At 37.6% G+C, this 16,646-nt stretch overlaps 1 protein-coding gene across 3 annotated transcripts in view; it reads right to left on the minus strand.

The window, feature by feature from the left end:
* Positions 1 to 16,646, minus strand: part of NAA38 (N(alpha)-acetyltransferase 38, NatC auxiliary) — a 48,398-nt gene that overhangs the window by 7,983 nt on the left and 23,769 nt on the right. The window contains exons 11-18 of one of the 3 annotated variants that reach the window (XM_051209949.1): positions 16,372 to 16,630; positions 14,781 to 14,998; positions 14,136 to 14,363; positions 12,034 to 12,138; positions 10,150 to 10,307; positions 8,151 to 8,842; positions 2,429 to 2,776; positions 1,522 to 1,945 (exon numbers count right to left, since the gene is read on the minus strand). Coding sequence is in view for 1 of the 3 variants with exons in the window: in XM_051209947.1 (XP_051075433.1) it covers positions 1,522 to 1,945; positions 2,429 to 2,776; positions 8,151 to 8,842; positions 10,150 to 10,307; positions 12,034 to 12,158 (1,747 nt within the window). In the remaining 2 variants the exon portion in view is untranslated. Of the gene's footprint in view, positions 1 to 1,521; positions 6,787 to 8,150; positions 8,843 to 10,149; positions 10,308 to 12,033; positions 14,999 to 16,371; positions 16,631 to 16,646 lie in introns of those variants that run through there. The other 2 variants (XM_051209947.1, XM_051209948.1) reach the window with 2 other exon arrangements.

The raw sequence follows: 16,646 nt of genomic DNA on the forward strand, positions 1-16,646 counted from the left end.
ATGAGAAAGTATTTGACAGTATGGATAGGAGAATATTATAGAAACTTATTCGAGATTGATCACCGCCCAGTGATCAATCAATTGTAATACATCTCAGTCCTACAGGACATCAGTCGCGGCCCGGATAGCTCAGTAGTAACGTCTCTGACTGTGAAGCTGTGTGACATGGGATCGAGTCCGTCAGGACGCATTAGTTCCCACAAGATTAAAAGTACACCTGGTTGACGAGTGCCAAGTAGCACGAAACTAAGGTCCAGGGTTTCCTGTGACTACCTCCAACCACCATCTTAACAAACCAGCTCCCAACTGAAGAGGAAATTAACAAAAGACTCTGCAGGTGGATAGGAAATACATTGCAAAATTCATCAAACTGCATCACAAGGCAAGCGCCAACTTGGAATACTGAAAAGAAAAGGAAGATAGGAAGACTAAAGAACACACTGTGCTGGTAATGTGAAGCACACCTCGAGAGAACGAATAGGAATTAGTAACAGCTGGAAAGGATTGCCCAGGACAGAGTTCGAAGAACAATTCTGATAGATGGTCTATGCTCCTTCACAAGCTGTAACTACGTAATGATCATGCATTTATAATAAATATTAAGGAAAATTTACAGTGACTTGGTCAAAGTTATTTCGCGTGGTCTTGAAGATCGGTTGTTTAAAATGCAAATGTAAACAGCTAGATGTGAGCTTCCGCGAGCAACTTAAAAGTCTCATAACTCTAAATAGCATGTTCAGCAAGGCGGATTCTGTGAAGACGGTCCACAGGTGAACTCTAGGAAGCTCAGAAAGAGCCGAAGATATTCCATCCAATCAGCTTCTGGAAGAATATTCCAAAATCACTATGTGTAGCTTCCCTACTGGACAATGCTAACAACCCCTGTGTGCCGATTGGATAACTATAAAGATGATTTCGTTTTCACTAAAAACTATAAATACCTGACAGTTTTGTACTATAATCAACACTGTTTGGAATAACATTCCTTTCACTTGTCTTCTGTCTTCTCATTTGCGACTTGAGAGAGTTCTAGCGTTCGAGAGCTCAAGTTATACGCTGCATATCAAGAATATAAGCTCTAGATATAAAATTCAAATCTCAAAGTTAATATAATCCTTCTACTAAAGATCTTTAGAAATCTTTTCATCGATATTGAAATGAGAAAAAACCGCTAATTAAGTATCTGTAGCATGTGCATTCAACTAACCACTTCAAAGCAGGATGAGATGTGTGTCCTGAATTCCACTGATAGCCACAATACAAATATGCTAAATCTCCGTACCTTACTAATTAAATTGATAATCCACAGTTTTCTGACTCAGATGTCAAGTATGTTGTTCAATTGAACGTAACCGTTATCCAGCTGAATTTGACACTCATGATTAACAAATTCCAATCAAAACTGGTAAACATTCAATACTTATTACCAACAACGGGATAACAGAAACCCTCATAAGTTTGCAAACCATTGTTTTCATGTATATTCTATAAAATGAGTACACACTCGCATAACCAACTTACCTTTCGGAATTACACCATTCGCCAAAAGCTCTCGAAACAAACCAATATCTATATCAATAGATGCGATTACTCGGCGATCTAACACAAATCCATCGAAATGATTGGATACTTGGTTTCCATAAACATCGCGTTTCGGTATGGCAGATTTCTTATCAGACAACTCATCTATGTGAATTGGACACCTCATATATTCAATAACAAATGCCTTCAACTCCCAATCAAATCCAGGTGTTGATAGTAAATTACTGAAGAATGTGAAACTTGGTCTAACGATTTGTGAGTGGACATTTTGTTCACGAGGTATACTGTTAGTCTCCAAATCAATGGAAGATAGTGGGGTTGTAGCAGCAATCTCAAATCCACGTAAGAGTTGTTTAACTGACTCTTTTGTTTGACAACCTCGAGCTACGCAACACCAAGTAATCTACATAACAGAAAGTTACCCATTAAGGAGTTTAGTAAATTTAGTCCATCATAAGCCACCCTATAATAACCAACTAGCTTTCTTTCAACCTACTCTTACGTCAGACAACATTATATTAGACCATGCATTGATTAAAGGCGATACGATGCTAATTATACTAATGCATTTCTGATAAAACACTTGTAAAGCGATGACTCAGTGATTGAAGAAATAACCTTCTACTGATAGGACGCAGGTTCGAAGCCTGTACCACCACCCAATTCCGTTTGGTCACATCGCCGGTGTCATGAGTCTTAACACAAACAGTGTGTCTTCACGTGCAACTAAAATGTATCTTCACAAACAAGCTACGAGATTACATTTGCGCCTTCTCGTCAAACTACAACCCACCACAATTTCCTACATTACAAATGATAAGATCAAAATAAAAAGCACAAATATACACAAACAGGAAATAAAACAATGAACGACAAGCAAACCTACTTGGTCAGGAATTAACCCTTTACGAGTCATATCTGCTAATAAATGATTAGCATTCAAACCAGATGATGTTCTACGATGAATAAAAGAATTGTATAATGCAGTATCAGCAGTTAGTTTAAACTTTGAAAGTAAATTTAAAACTTCTGTTTCCCAAGTATCAAAAGCATCTTTTGTGTAACACTGATCAGATTTCACTGGTGGTGGCAATAAACGAACGGTATGCGCAAAAAAATTATTATTCAGTTTCAATTTGAAATGATTTTCAACAGTATCCAGGAGACCATACAATCCACCAACGAGAGCAAGACGTTGCCAAGGATACATACATTGGTCTTTTGGTCCACAAATCTAAAATTCGACAGTAAGAAACAGGAATTTTAAAATATTTATAAAAATTGTTCATTCAGAATTTTACTGAACTTAACTTAAACAATCACGTGACTGAGTGATCAGCATCATCAATCAGCTAACATCAAATGCTTTAAGTAAATGCCTATTAATATAGGTAACTCCGCGTTGGACGTAAGTTGGACAACAACGACCAGCTTCAGGGGAGCTTCTGTTATACTCCGGCCATGAAGAAGAAAATGCACCACATACATAAGCAGTTGCGTTGATGATGTCCAAACAAGCACAAAATGCACTTATAGGATGAGAAGCTCATGGACCAAGGATCATCAAAGCCTCGTTCAAAACAAAGAAAGAGGGCATTTCAATGAACGTCGTCCAATGCTATGCGCCCACCAACGACTCTAATGAAGACGCTAAAGATCAATCCTACAATAGGCTGCAGTCAATCGTCGAGAAGTGCCCAACAAAGGACCTGACCATTCTGATGGGAGATTTAAATGCCAAGGTTGAAATGGACAACACCGGATATGAAGACATCGTGGGACGACACGGACTGGGAGAAAGGAACGAAAATGGTGAGAGATTTGCAAACCTATCTGCCTTCAATAAACTGGTCATAGGCGGAACTATATTCCCACATAAACGCATTAACAAAACCACATAGACTTCACCGGATCACACCACGCAAAACCAAATCGACTATATCTGCATCAACAAAAAGTTCAGGAGGACAATAGAAGATGTGAGAACCAAGAGAGTAGCTGATATAGCATCAGATCACCACTTGCTGATTGGCAAGATGAAATTGAAACTCAAGAAGCACTGCACAACGAAGCAGACAACATCACAAAAATTCAATACGGCCTTTCTTCAGGATACTGACAAATTCAACAAATTCAAGATAGTCCTCAGCAATAAGTTCAGGGCCTTTCATGATCTACTCAATGGAGAAGGAACTACTATGGAGAGCAACTGGAAGGGGATTAAAAAGGCAATCACTTCAACATGTCATGAGGTCCTGGGTCACAAAAGCACCATCACAAGGAATGGATCACTGCTGATACATTGGGTAAGATTCAAGAAAGGAGGAACAAGAAGGCAGCAATCAATACCAGTCGAACAAGAGCAGAAAAAGCCAAGGCACCAGCCGAATACACAGAAGTAAACAATCACGTGAGAAGGAGCATCAGAACTGGCAAACGTAAGTATGTGGAAAATTTAGCAGTGACGGCGAAAAAGGCTGCAAGAGAAGAAAACACGAGACAACTGTATGACACGACAAAGAAACTCTCTGGAAATTACCGTAAACCAGAACGACCAGTGAAAAGCAAGGAAGGCGAGGTAATCACCAACATTGAAGAACAACGAAACAGGTGGGTAGAACACTTCAAAGAACTCTTGAATCGACCAGCCCCTCTGAACCCACCCAACATCGAAGCAGCACCCACGGACCTCCTAATCGATGTTGGCCCACCAACAATCGAAGAAATCAGCATGGCCATCAGACAAATCAAGAGTGGCAAAGCAGCAGGACCAGACAACATTCCAGCGGAGGCACTAAAAGCAGACGTAGCGGCAACTACAAGGATACTCCACATTCTCTTCAATAAGATTTGGGATGAGGAACAAGTACCAACAGACTGGAAAGAAAGACTTCTGGTCAAAATACCGAAGAAAGGCGATCTCAGCAAGTGTGATAACTACAGGGGCATCACTCTTCTCTCAATACCAAGAAAAGTCTTCAACAGGGTATTGTTAAACAGGATGAAGGACTGTGTAGACGCCCAACTTCGAGACCAACAGACAGGATTCCGTAAGGATCGATCATGTACAGACTAAATCGCAACTCTACGGATCATTGTGGAACAATCAATTGAATGGAATTCATCACTCTACATCAACTTCATTGACTACAGAAAAGCATTCGATAGCATGGACAGAACAACACTATGGAAGCTTCTTCGACACTACGGCATGCCTCAGAAGATAGTCAATATCATACAGAGTTCGTATGATGGATTAAACTGCAAAAGTGTGCATGAAGGACAGTACACAGACTCGTTCAAAGTAAAGACCGGTGTCAGGCAAGATTGCTTACTCTCACCCTTTCTCTTTCTCCTGGTGTTCGACTGGATCATGAAGACGTCAACATCTGAAGGGAAGCACGGGATACAATGGACATCTAGGATGCATCTGGACGATCTAGACTTCGCAGATGATCTGGCTCTTCTATCGCAATCGCAACAACAAATGCAGGGGACGACCAGTGTAGCATCAGCCTCATGAGCAGTAGGTCTCAATATACACAAAGGGAAAAGCAAGATTCTGCGATAAAACACAGCATGCACCAATCCAATCACCATTGATGGAGAAGATTTGGAAGATGTAAAAACCTTTACATATTTCAGCAGCATCATTGATGAACACGGTGGGTCTGATGCAGATGTGAAGGCGCGGATCTGAAAAGCAAAAGCAACGTATCTACAACTGAACAACATCTGGAACTTGAAACAACTGTCTTTCAAACAACACCAATATCGGAATTTTCAATACAAATGTCAAAATAGTTCTACTGTATGGGGCGGAAACCTGGACAACTATGAAAGCCATCATCCAGAACATACCAGTGTTTATTAGCAGTTGTCTACGCAAAATACTTCGGATCCGTTGGCCGGACACTATCAGCAACAACCTACCATGGGAGAAAACAAACCAGATCCCAGTGGAGGAAGAAGCGCTGGAAGTGGATAGGACACACATTGAGGAAATCGCCGAACTGCGTCACAAGGCAAGCCCTCACATGGAATCCTCAAGGCCAAAGGAAAAGAGGAAGACCAAACAACACATTACGCCGGGAAATGGAAATAGACATGAGAAAAATGAACAAGAATTGAATGAAATTAGAAAAGAAGGCCCAGGACAGAGTGGGTTGGAGAATGCTGGTCGGCGGTCTATGCTCCGTTGGGAGTAACAGGCGAAAGTAAGTAAGTATTAACATAGGCATTTAACCTATTCGTAAGGGTTTGTATTATTTCGATGTTGGCATTTAAAACTGAATTTGATCAACATTTATCGGTAAATACAAATTGAAGTAAATGTATAAGAGCAGCTTTTCTGTAACGGGGTTCACAATATTTCGATTGTCGATAACAGTGGAATTCGGGACAAATATCTTGTTCCATTCACGATGTTTCAGTTTGTCATACCAGTACAGCAGTGTGGCGAGTTTAACACTGTAACTTGCCATCGTTCAAATGTAAATAAGTATTATTTTTCGATGTTCACGGACTGTTGGAATGAATCATATTGGTGGACAGAGATCATATGGTCGGGATTCACACCATTGCTGCGACCAGTGATATGGTGAAAAATTGATCACAATCGCGCAGACGAATTCACTTTGTATTTTACTTAACAATTCCAGTGTTCCTTCATATGAACGTTTCCATTCTGTCTTTCCAAACCACATTCACAATATTCAGTCTGTCTCATTGTCGTTATTGCTACAGTGTTTCGGCAACCTTGCTACTCATCTAATTAGTATAATCTCGTCCTGTTGATACGGTATGCTAATCCGGGCTACATTACTATTGTGACATACTTTATGTTAATTATATCATACTTGAGTGGTGGACTAGTGGTTGAGACGTGCGACAATCAACCACTAAGTCTCAAGCAAACACCGCTCTATCTCAGTCACTCAATTAATCAGCTACTACGTACGATCAGGCACATATGTGCATTGGTCCAAGTTGCCACACCTCATTAGCACAACAAAATGAATACCAAATTCATCGAAGTAGTCACTTCAATGGTAGTAAAAATATAAAAAAAGATTGTATATAAGCATATAATACAGGGAGAGAGAATTAGTTCGTAGAAAGAAAGGTATAAAGCGATTTTAATCTCATAGTTCAGGGGAAGATAAAGAGTGTATACACCGACGCCATTGTGATCGATTCTGAGCCATGTCACCCACAGTCTCCAACCATTGGTTACGATAGTCACGCGGACCCCAAACAAGTAGTCTGCATCCACCAACATGGCTCAGACTAGAAGTTAGTGACTTCAAGCACTGATGTCACGTTTTGGTTTGGCCGTCCCTAACTCTTTCCCATTCATCTCCAATACTGGTGAGCATTACGCGTCGTAGTGATCGGTGTTCAGGCATACGCAACACGTGACCCAAACATCTCACTCGATGAAGATTTACAACCTCATCAACTGATTTACTATCATTCTCTAATACCCTGAGTCTAACCTCACTATTACTTACCCGGTTTAATTATTGAGTAATATTTAATATGATATATATATATATATATATATATATATATATATATATATATATATATATATATATATATATATACAAATAATTATGTGCTGGAACCTTGTAAGTCTTTTCTCTTGACTGTGTTGACGTGAAGAAACCAGCTACCGTTCCCTACCATCGACGTATCATGTTTCAAAGCCATTAATCTTTGGCATTCGGTAATTACTTCCTGTAGGGTCATGCTCAGATAATGTTCGAGTTTGCTTCAGATTCTCGTTAAGATGTCAGCATCCTTGGGCGAACGCAGGCTACAGACAAATACTAGGCATTTAAACTGGTCTTTTGGCGTGGAAGATAACTAGAACTTTTCACATTATCGTTTCACGAGTCCCAGTCATCTCATGGTCCTTTCGTTATCTTAAAGCACCGGAAACAGATATTAAATGAAGATGGATATTTTGCAAAGATTTGAAACAGGGTTCTATTTGTTTCACCAAAAATAAAATTCATTGGATTCTTCGGAAGAATAAACATACTGAAGCGTTCACGTTCAGTCAACTCAAGTTTTCTTAAAAAATTCTGACGTTTGAAGTGTATTTCAGTCTGCAGAGATCAATGCGGTTCGAGGATCCAGATGTGGTACAAAAACAAGAAACTAGTGGATGAATCGATTTATTAATTAACTATACATAGAAAATTAATAGCTGCAAATTCTTGCTCTCTCTCTCTCTCTCTCTCTCTCTTTATATATTATATATATATATATATATATATATATATATATATATATATATATATATATATCATTTGAAATCTATCAAGTCAGGATTTCAATTCTGGCACATATATCCCATGCTCTACAATCATCATGACTGACTGACTATCAATCTGTCTAACCACTTTCGATACAGTCTATTTTCACAAGTATCTCCTTCCTTCACATTTCCAACTTCAACAATCACAAATCACAATAAATATATCCCCCTACTCAACCAATCATATCATTCATCAAAAATAACTTAAACGGATTCTGACATTCTACAATTCAAAGACTTTCTAATCTGTACACAAAAGTTTTATGGAAATTCAACGTACTACTATTGGTTTATCAGTAGGCAAAAGAAGATTTATTGGGCTACGAAGTGCTAACATTGTATCATTCCAATCAAGCTGAAGGGATTCCGGCGTTTCGTCAATCATTGATTCACTACTGGTCGACTTTAATTCAACGGTAGACGTGCTGCTTAATAATGAAGATTTTGTAGCTTGTGCAATCATCATTGACGCCAATTCACGTGATGTACAGGAAGGATGTATTAGATTTACAGAACTGGATGAGTCGCCAGAAGAAGGTTTAAATATATCTTGAAATGACTTATAACGAGTATTATTCACAAAAACTATTTCACAATTATTATTTGCATCCAAACAGTCATTTTGCAATCCCATTATTCTGGCTAGTAAAGTGAAATGATGCGGAGCAACATCATTATTTGACAATGGAACTAAATCATGCCATAAAGATAAAGCTAGTTGGAATGGGCTAACACGATTGAAAACATCGTTTGAGTTCGCTGATTGTTTCGATAAACCCATACGTCGATGACACGATTCGAGATTTCTCTTCGCACTAGCTGGTTCAATAGCCGAGAGTACAGATGATATTGTGAAAGAATCGGCAAACAACAATTTATTTTTACATCCAATTGATTTTCGAGAAAAACGATCAATATTTTCAGTTTCCAACATCATATCCAAGGCACGCAGACAACCATGAATATCACCAGCTGAAATGGAATTCGAACAATGAACAATATAAATAGTTGAATATGCATTCAGCATCAGTTATCATAAAAAATGTTAACATTTGTTATCCGTTCACCACAAAAATTTAAACATTCATGATGATACCATATGCTGACAAACAAAGTGGAATGGCTCAAGAGCACTACTTTTGGATTCACTGACTTTCCTTCTTTTATATCTTGGTATTTGGGGTTCGGAACGGGCAAACGATACTTGAGGAATTGGGAATGATTGATTCGCTCTAATACGACCGGTTCTATTTCGTAAATTGGTAACGGCAACTAACACACAACACTTCAGCACCTGGCCCCCAACACAAAGAGAAGATGAATTGTGAGAAAACGTGATATCTGAAGTTGAAAATCCAGAACAAAACGAATGCCACAACTCCCTAGATAATACGCTAACGGGAACATGACCTTCAAGCACACAGAAATTCAGTAAACTAAAGCACCGGCAACCAGTCAGTTACAAAGAAGCAAAGGTCATGTGGAAAATTTAGTCAGCAAAATATCACTGGCAGTTACAGTCCCCAGTATTGTTAACAGAACTTCAATAGCCTTGTGGTTGTTTCACCACCTACACCTCAAAGTCCATACATTACATTTAAAAGATTAGTATAAAGAAGACAAGGAAGAAACAAGCACATATCGAAAATAGCTTACAAAACTAAAATGCAGCTTACGACCATGATAAAGTAACAGATTGGAAGTATCGCTTCAGAACACAGAGAACAACAATGAACTGAGAAATTCCAAACGTCTGGACTATACACACATATTTTACCCAGGTTCTTTTGGAACCAGTTCGTTCGACAACTAGGTTTATCAGAAACAATCATCAGTCACGTCCAGGATGGTTTGATATTGAATGACCAAATCGCTCACCCAATGGGGATACATACTCCCTGAGCATCTGCTCTAGTTTCAGTCCCTAGAATAACACCCTCAGAACACACAGTGTGACCACGTCAAGACATGGTCCACAACACCAACTGCAGGATAACACCAGTCAAGTGTTAATCAGTTTAAGCAATCAACACTTTTAGTTCCCAAGACAGAAAGTTAATGGTTCAGTTGTGATCAGTATGTGCCATACTCTAAGTGTAAGAGATGATTATACTACCTGGTTCCCGAGACCGGAGTAGGTGGGAAGGGGATCAAACATGGAACTTAATGGCAGAAATTTCAACACACTTCAAATTAGGTTAGTTAACTTCACACTTTATCCAACTTCAATGTTGATATTTCTATATCACATTTAACTCAAACAAAAATAAACTACATACCTTTGGCAAGAGCCAAAATAAGTGTATTGTATGTAAATTGATTCATTGGGATATTTTTTTCCATTAAACGACGCCAGAAAAGATACACTTTATGAAGCGCAGGTCCACCAAAGTTATCTGGTGACATGTCTGGAGCCAATGCTTTCTGAAGAGCCAGCCTATGTAATAAAAATAATAAATAGACACAGTTGTAGGGGAATTGAATAATTCATTTCTTGTCTCATGTCCAGTTAATGTTAATAAAGAAAGCTCAAGGAAGTAAAATCTTATTTGACACCAATATAAAAATAAAAATCTGGACGGCATTGTGACGGTGATAGAAGTTCAAATAATTGACTTTATCACAGTCAAGATGTGAAATTGTAAACCATGTATATAAAATAAAAGACACAATATATTGGATATTTTAAACAAAATAAATCAAGAAATATCTCCAAGCACAAAGAGAGAGTTTTACACCATTTCCTCAATATGAATACAACTAATTGTTAGTCATTATCTATAATTTCTCGAAATATTTTCTAGAAACCGCAAAACCAAACAACACTGATATCGAACAAAACATTCAGAAAGACATTAACCCAAAACTCATATATAAAGAGCAACTGTGGTGTTTAGCAGCTATGATTCACATAATCGCTGAAAGTAAACTTCACAACAGGTTAATGGGCATAGTGTCCGAGTGCAGCTCGACAATGCTTGAAATTTCATACTTACTAGGATGGGAAAAACATCCTAAAATCATTGGGGAATGAAACGCTGTCGAAAACCGGTTGCAAAGTTCATGGTAGATCCCAACAAACATCCATATTCATACATCGTTTTCAAATATAGGTGTCAGGAGTCACCATAACCACTAGGAAAATTCTCTAAAGCTAAGAGTCTACGAGTCCCGATAACTACTACGTCGAAACAGTTCACTCGGAATATTAACAATCAACCACACAATAAACACCAAATGTTTCCCAGGAATACTGTTTAAAATATCTTGTTTGTTCTTCATGTTCACAATCTCTATTTTTAAATTTCTTCAACAAGTCTACCGTTCACATTCATCGCAAACGAATGTCGCTTTTCCTTCGTGACTTAATTACTTTACATTTCAGTGTAATTTGTCTTATATTTTCTAAGGTCACTACATACAAACGAGTTGTGTAGTAATATCAACTCCTATACAAATAGTAAACTCTCTCTTGTAAAAGACCAATTTCATTCATCTTATTACCTACGTGCGTTATTAACAGATGAAGCATTATAAATAAATAATATATTTGTGATATCCCAATGAGTAGAAAAATTACATTTACTGACGTTTCGTGACTTAGTGTAAACCACTTCTTCAGAGAATTAAAAAGTGGCTTACACTAAGTCACGAAACGTCAGAAAACCTCATTTTTCTACTCATTGAGATATTACAAATATATTATTTATTTATAACAATCTACCCAATGCTCAATTTATTCGAAATTATCAAATCAAACCTTGATAATGATACCTACAGATGAAGCAATGTTGTTGTCACTCATAAATAAGTGTTGCATCCCAGTTTATCATCAGACCAAATCAAACTACAACAAGTTCCCTTTTAACTTTACTTAATTAACTGCCTCATCTCTTGGAACGTGGAGGTTCAGTTCAGTAAAGCACAAATAAGTGAACAGAAAAACTAATATAAGGCAAATCAACGAGTAGTAAATGTATACATAGTTGGATTTGAATCGACAACTGCATCTCTGTGCTAATGTGGTATGGCAACTCGAACTGATGTACGTACGTACGAAGTTCTACGTTGTTACTGATTGACATAGTTGGACTGAGTCGTTATTTCTTCAACGAAAAAGGCATTTATACATCATTATGATTCCCATGCAAAATACAACTTACATTTTACGGTGTAATAACAATGAATGGTTCTCAGTACGATTTACAACAGGTGGCATAAAAGTTCTATTCTTTCGAAACCATGTTGCAATATCCTCAGCGCAAGCGCTAAACAATAAATTCATCATAATTCAATAAATCACATATGTCGATGTGTCAGCAAATAGAAACTAAAACATATAGGATACACTATTTACTAATTTAGTAAAATCTATAGTAAATGAATTTTAAAAAACGCTGAGACTCAAATTTCCTATACTCAGAACATTATTTGGTCACGTAAGTTATAAGTGTAAGAAAATACTATTGTCTGTTAGAGAGGACGATAACCTACCTCAAAAATCACTCACGAAGTACATATTTATGCACTCAGTTTCGAGCCATACTGTTTGTATGAAACCTGGTCACAGTAAACATGTACCCAAAGACAAGTAATTGAGGTGAGTGTTGGAACCTGCTCCAATTACACGGACTATATATAATCAATAGTAAGCATTTGTGTTTTCATATGGTTGATACACAAAACTGGAATGAGTAATATCAATTTTCGTACAGGATTCTTGAACCTAACTCTTGAAGATAATACTTATCAAAAAACGGGTATCCTTCGATATTTATTGACAAGAATATAAAACCTAAATAGTCTAAAGCACAAATAACCTTGGTTCAAAAGAAAACACTTTACATGAACATTGATTTCAAGGGTGATAGATTAATAAACGTCCTAAAAAGGAGAATTTCCGATTCTCTAAAATGAACGTTTTTCGTGGCAACTTTGCTAATAGTGTTCTACAGACGATCAATGTTAATCAGTAATTTTAAGGATAAATTATCTCATCTGACCAACTCCATGTGGGTTTATCAATTTATCTGTTCATGTGGAACCAGGTAATATAGGTCGTTCAATGCTTACTTTATCCCAAAGAATTCAAGAAGATTACTCGGCTTGGCTATAAAGAGGAGGAAATGGGTCAACAAGAAGCTCAATAATCGAACACCATGTGAACACAGGTCACTCAATCAAAGTGGACTCTGCATTTAAAGTCATATATACAAGGTAAGTAGAAGGCTTCTAAAGACAGTTACATTGCATCTTATTAACATTGCCGAAGCAATAGCTGGAAAAACCAGAATTATGCGGTCCAACAGAAATTGGTACAACCTCTTCTTCTACCATGGTCTTAATGTCTCACAATTTTATTTCTTCTTCATACGTTTTTCCCTTCACCGCCATCTGATTCCCTTTCTATTTTCTCTATATACCTTTTACCCCCAGCTGATTTATTTCTGTTTCATCCTGACTACATTTTATCTTATCATGCTGAACCTCCTTTTCCCAATTATAACTTCTCTATTTATCTTCATAATGAATATTCAAAGCTTTAACAATAAAACCACAAAACTCTGCTCATAATAATCATCATATGCTCAAGAGTTATTTCCTGGAGTTCTAGTGAGAAGCAGTGACCAGTGGAGTTCAACCAGGTCTGTTGTGAGATAGTAACTCATTGAAGACAATGGTGAATGTGTCGGTCAATCTCGTGGATTGGGTGAAGTTAGACATTAGCACTGTTGGATGCAGGCTCAGTGGTCTAGAGGTTAAGTGTTCGCGCGCGAGACCGATGGATCGTGGGTTCGAATCTCGAGAGACGGCATCGTCGATGCGTACTACTGAGAAATCCCACAATAAGGCGAAATGGCCGTCCAGTGCTTTCAGGTTTTCCATGGTAGTCGAGCTTCAATTGACTCATGAACTCAACTATTAAACTACTAAAATATCCACAAAACCCTTTTCTGATAAAAATAACGCTTCAATACTTGTGTTTATTCTACCTAACTGTTACCATATTTAACGAAATTTTATTATCGCCATTATTGTAACTATTATCATCTTGAAAATTAAGTATATATATAAATGCATGCGCAGTTGTACAGCTGTGAAAATGAATTCACCAAAAAGAGAACTCTGCTGAGACAATCTTTCTTACTCAATGTTGAGGTGACACAACTTAAAATAAAACAATGAATAGATGCTAGTAAATCGAAAGATTTCAAGTAGTTACTAGTTTTCTTTTTAAATACAATTATCACATCAACAATCTTACCAAACAAAACAACTAACAGCATTCACATTTACTGGGAATCCTTCAAACTAACCGAAACAAACGTGAGTAAGTTGCCTGGGTTGCATCGATACCCAATTCAGTCATCTTTTTATAAACGCGAAATGCATTCTCACTGTCTCCAACTCTGGCCAAACCATCCAGAACCATATGAGCATGAAATCTCGATGGGAGAACACGATCCTTTTCCAACATTTCAGAGAAAAATACCTACAGGAAACATTTCAATCCTGATATAAAAACGTCCAGAAATATGTGCAAGTATGAAATACCAAAGTAAAGCATCCCATGGTTGCAAACTATTATTTAGGGTTCAATAAAAGTTAATTTTATGAGATATGGAGTTTAGCGATTAGTGTTCGATCTTAAACCGTTAAACTGGAGTATTCAAACCCAAATTCGGTTCTCAAAGCCACCTAGAAAATCACAGGCCACCATATGAACAGTGTAGCTCGAGTCCGACTGAACAAGACCCCATTTAGCTAATGAATAACAGTTCAAAGCACTTCCCAACTCACATAAAAAGTCAGTATTATTTATGTTGGTGCAGGAAAATATAACAATTCAAATGGTAGACCAATGTAAGTAAACATTAACAACGAAAAATGGAAGAGAATAAATTCTTACAGATAATGCTGAATTTGTATCACCTGCTTTAAAATAACGTTTTATTAATTCACAATAATGTTCAGGAGGATGACGACGATAAACGTTACTTAATCTTAAACAGTCAGCAGGATCTTCTTCAACTTCATCAGTACTCAATAGTTCATCGATAACCGATTCTATTGCTTCACTTTCTCCAGAAATAACTGACTTTTGATATGGTTGTTGACATACATTATCTATTTAAAAGGAAAAAAGGAACAAATAATCACAAAGTAACGACAATTTAGTTTTGTTGCATGTACTGATCACAATCGAAACGAAAAGATTCTGAATGATTTTTATAAAGATTCTAAATATAATCTAATATTTTCACTAATGAATTATTGTTGTTTCGACTTATCTGAATATGTATTGTTCCTTTTTATTTCTTGATGTCACTTAGGAACAGTCGAGTGAAATATCGTATACAGGGAATACGATACAGTAGGATAAAACAACTCCAAACTCCATTTACTAGTTATCCAGCTATTAGGAACTGTTGGTTTCCAGTCCGACTTTCCCAACTCCTCTAAATGCACTCTCCTTATCCACAGTTCTGTCAGTCAGTCAGCTACAACGTACGATCAGGCACATATGTGCATTGGTCCAGGTTGCCACACCTCATTAGCACAACAAAATGAATACCAAATTCATCGAAGTAGTCACTTCAATGGTAGTAAAAATATAAAAAAAGATTGTATATAAGCATATAATACAGGGAGAGAGAATTAGTTCGTAGAAAGAAAGGTATAAAGCGATTTTAATCTCATAGTTCAGGGGAAGACAAAGAGTGTATACACCGACGCCATTGTGATCGATTCTGAGCCATGTCACCCACAGTCTCCAACCATTGGTTACGATAGTCACGCGGACCCCAAACAAGTAGTCTGCATCCACCAACATGGCTCAGACTAGAAGTTAGTGTCTTCAAGCACTGATGTCACGTTTTGGTTTGGCCGTCCCTAACTCTTTCCCATTCATCTCCAATACTGGTGAGCATTACGCGTCGTAGTGATCGGTGTTCACGCATACGCAACACGTGACCCAAACATCTCACTCGATGAAGATTTACAACCTCATCAACTGATTTACCATCATTCTCTAATACCCTGAGTCTAACGTCACTATTACTTACCCGGTGATCCCAGCGGATGCGAGCAGTATTTCTAAAATATCTATGATCAAATACTAACAATTTACGAGTATCTTCTACTCTTAATGATCACGTTTCGCAGCCGTCGCTCGGTGCTACCATTTTATCAGCGTCATCACCAAACCATTTAGTATGGTTAATTTGCACAAAAGTGACAGTAGAACAAGTCTACACCTGCTTTATAGAATTAAGCATGAAGAAAGGTTCAAACTCATCACAAAGTAGTCTGACCCTAAATTCTGCACCATCAAACCACATTTTGACTTATGCAACGACTAAACCACTGTCACAACACAAACATCTTCCACTCCACACACCAATATTGGCATCTTTACAGTTCCCCTCTTACAATACAGAAATAACACTGGCAGCATTCTTGCAAAATATCACAAAAACAACGCATATTTAGTCACCCACCCGCACTAAGAGCACCAAAGTCCAACTGATCATTTTCCGATATGACGTTCAAATCCTCTTCTGAGTCACATCTTTCCAGGCTATTCACGTACAAAGGTTCTTCAGGCTCTTGTGGCTTTATATATTTGTGAATTTTGGCTTTTTGGTTAACCACTTCCACAAGATCACGAGTAGATAAATTGACCTTGCAGTGTGATTGGGAACGTCTCCACAACAAAAGGCTGCAAGCAGTGATCGGTTGAATTCTACGATGATAAAGCTTTAACACAGTTAGA

The sequence above is a fragment of the Schistosoma haematobium genome, chromosome 1 (assembly GCF_000699445.3).
Source record: "Schistosoma haematobium chromosome 1, whole genome shotgun sequence".
NCBI classification, from domain to species: domain Eukaryota; kingdom Metazoa; phylum Platyhelminthes; class Trematoda; order Strigeidida; family Schistosomatidae; genus Schistosoma; species Schistosoma haematobium.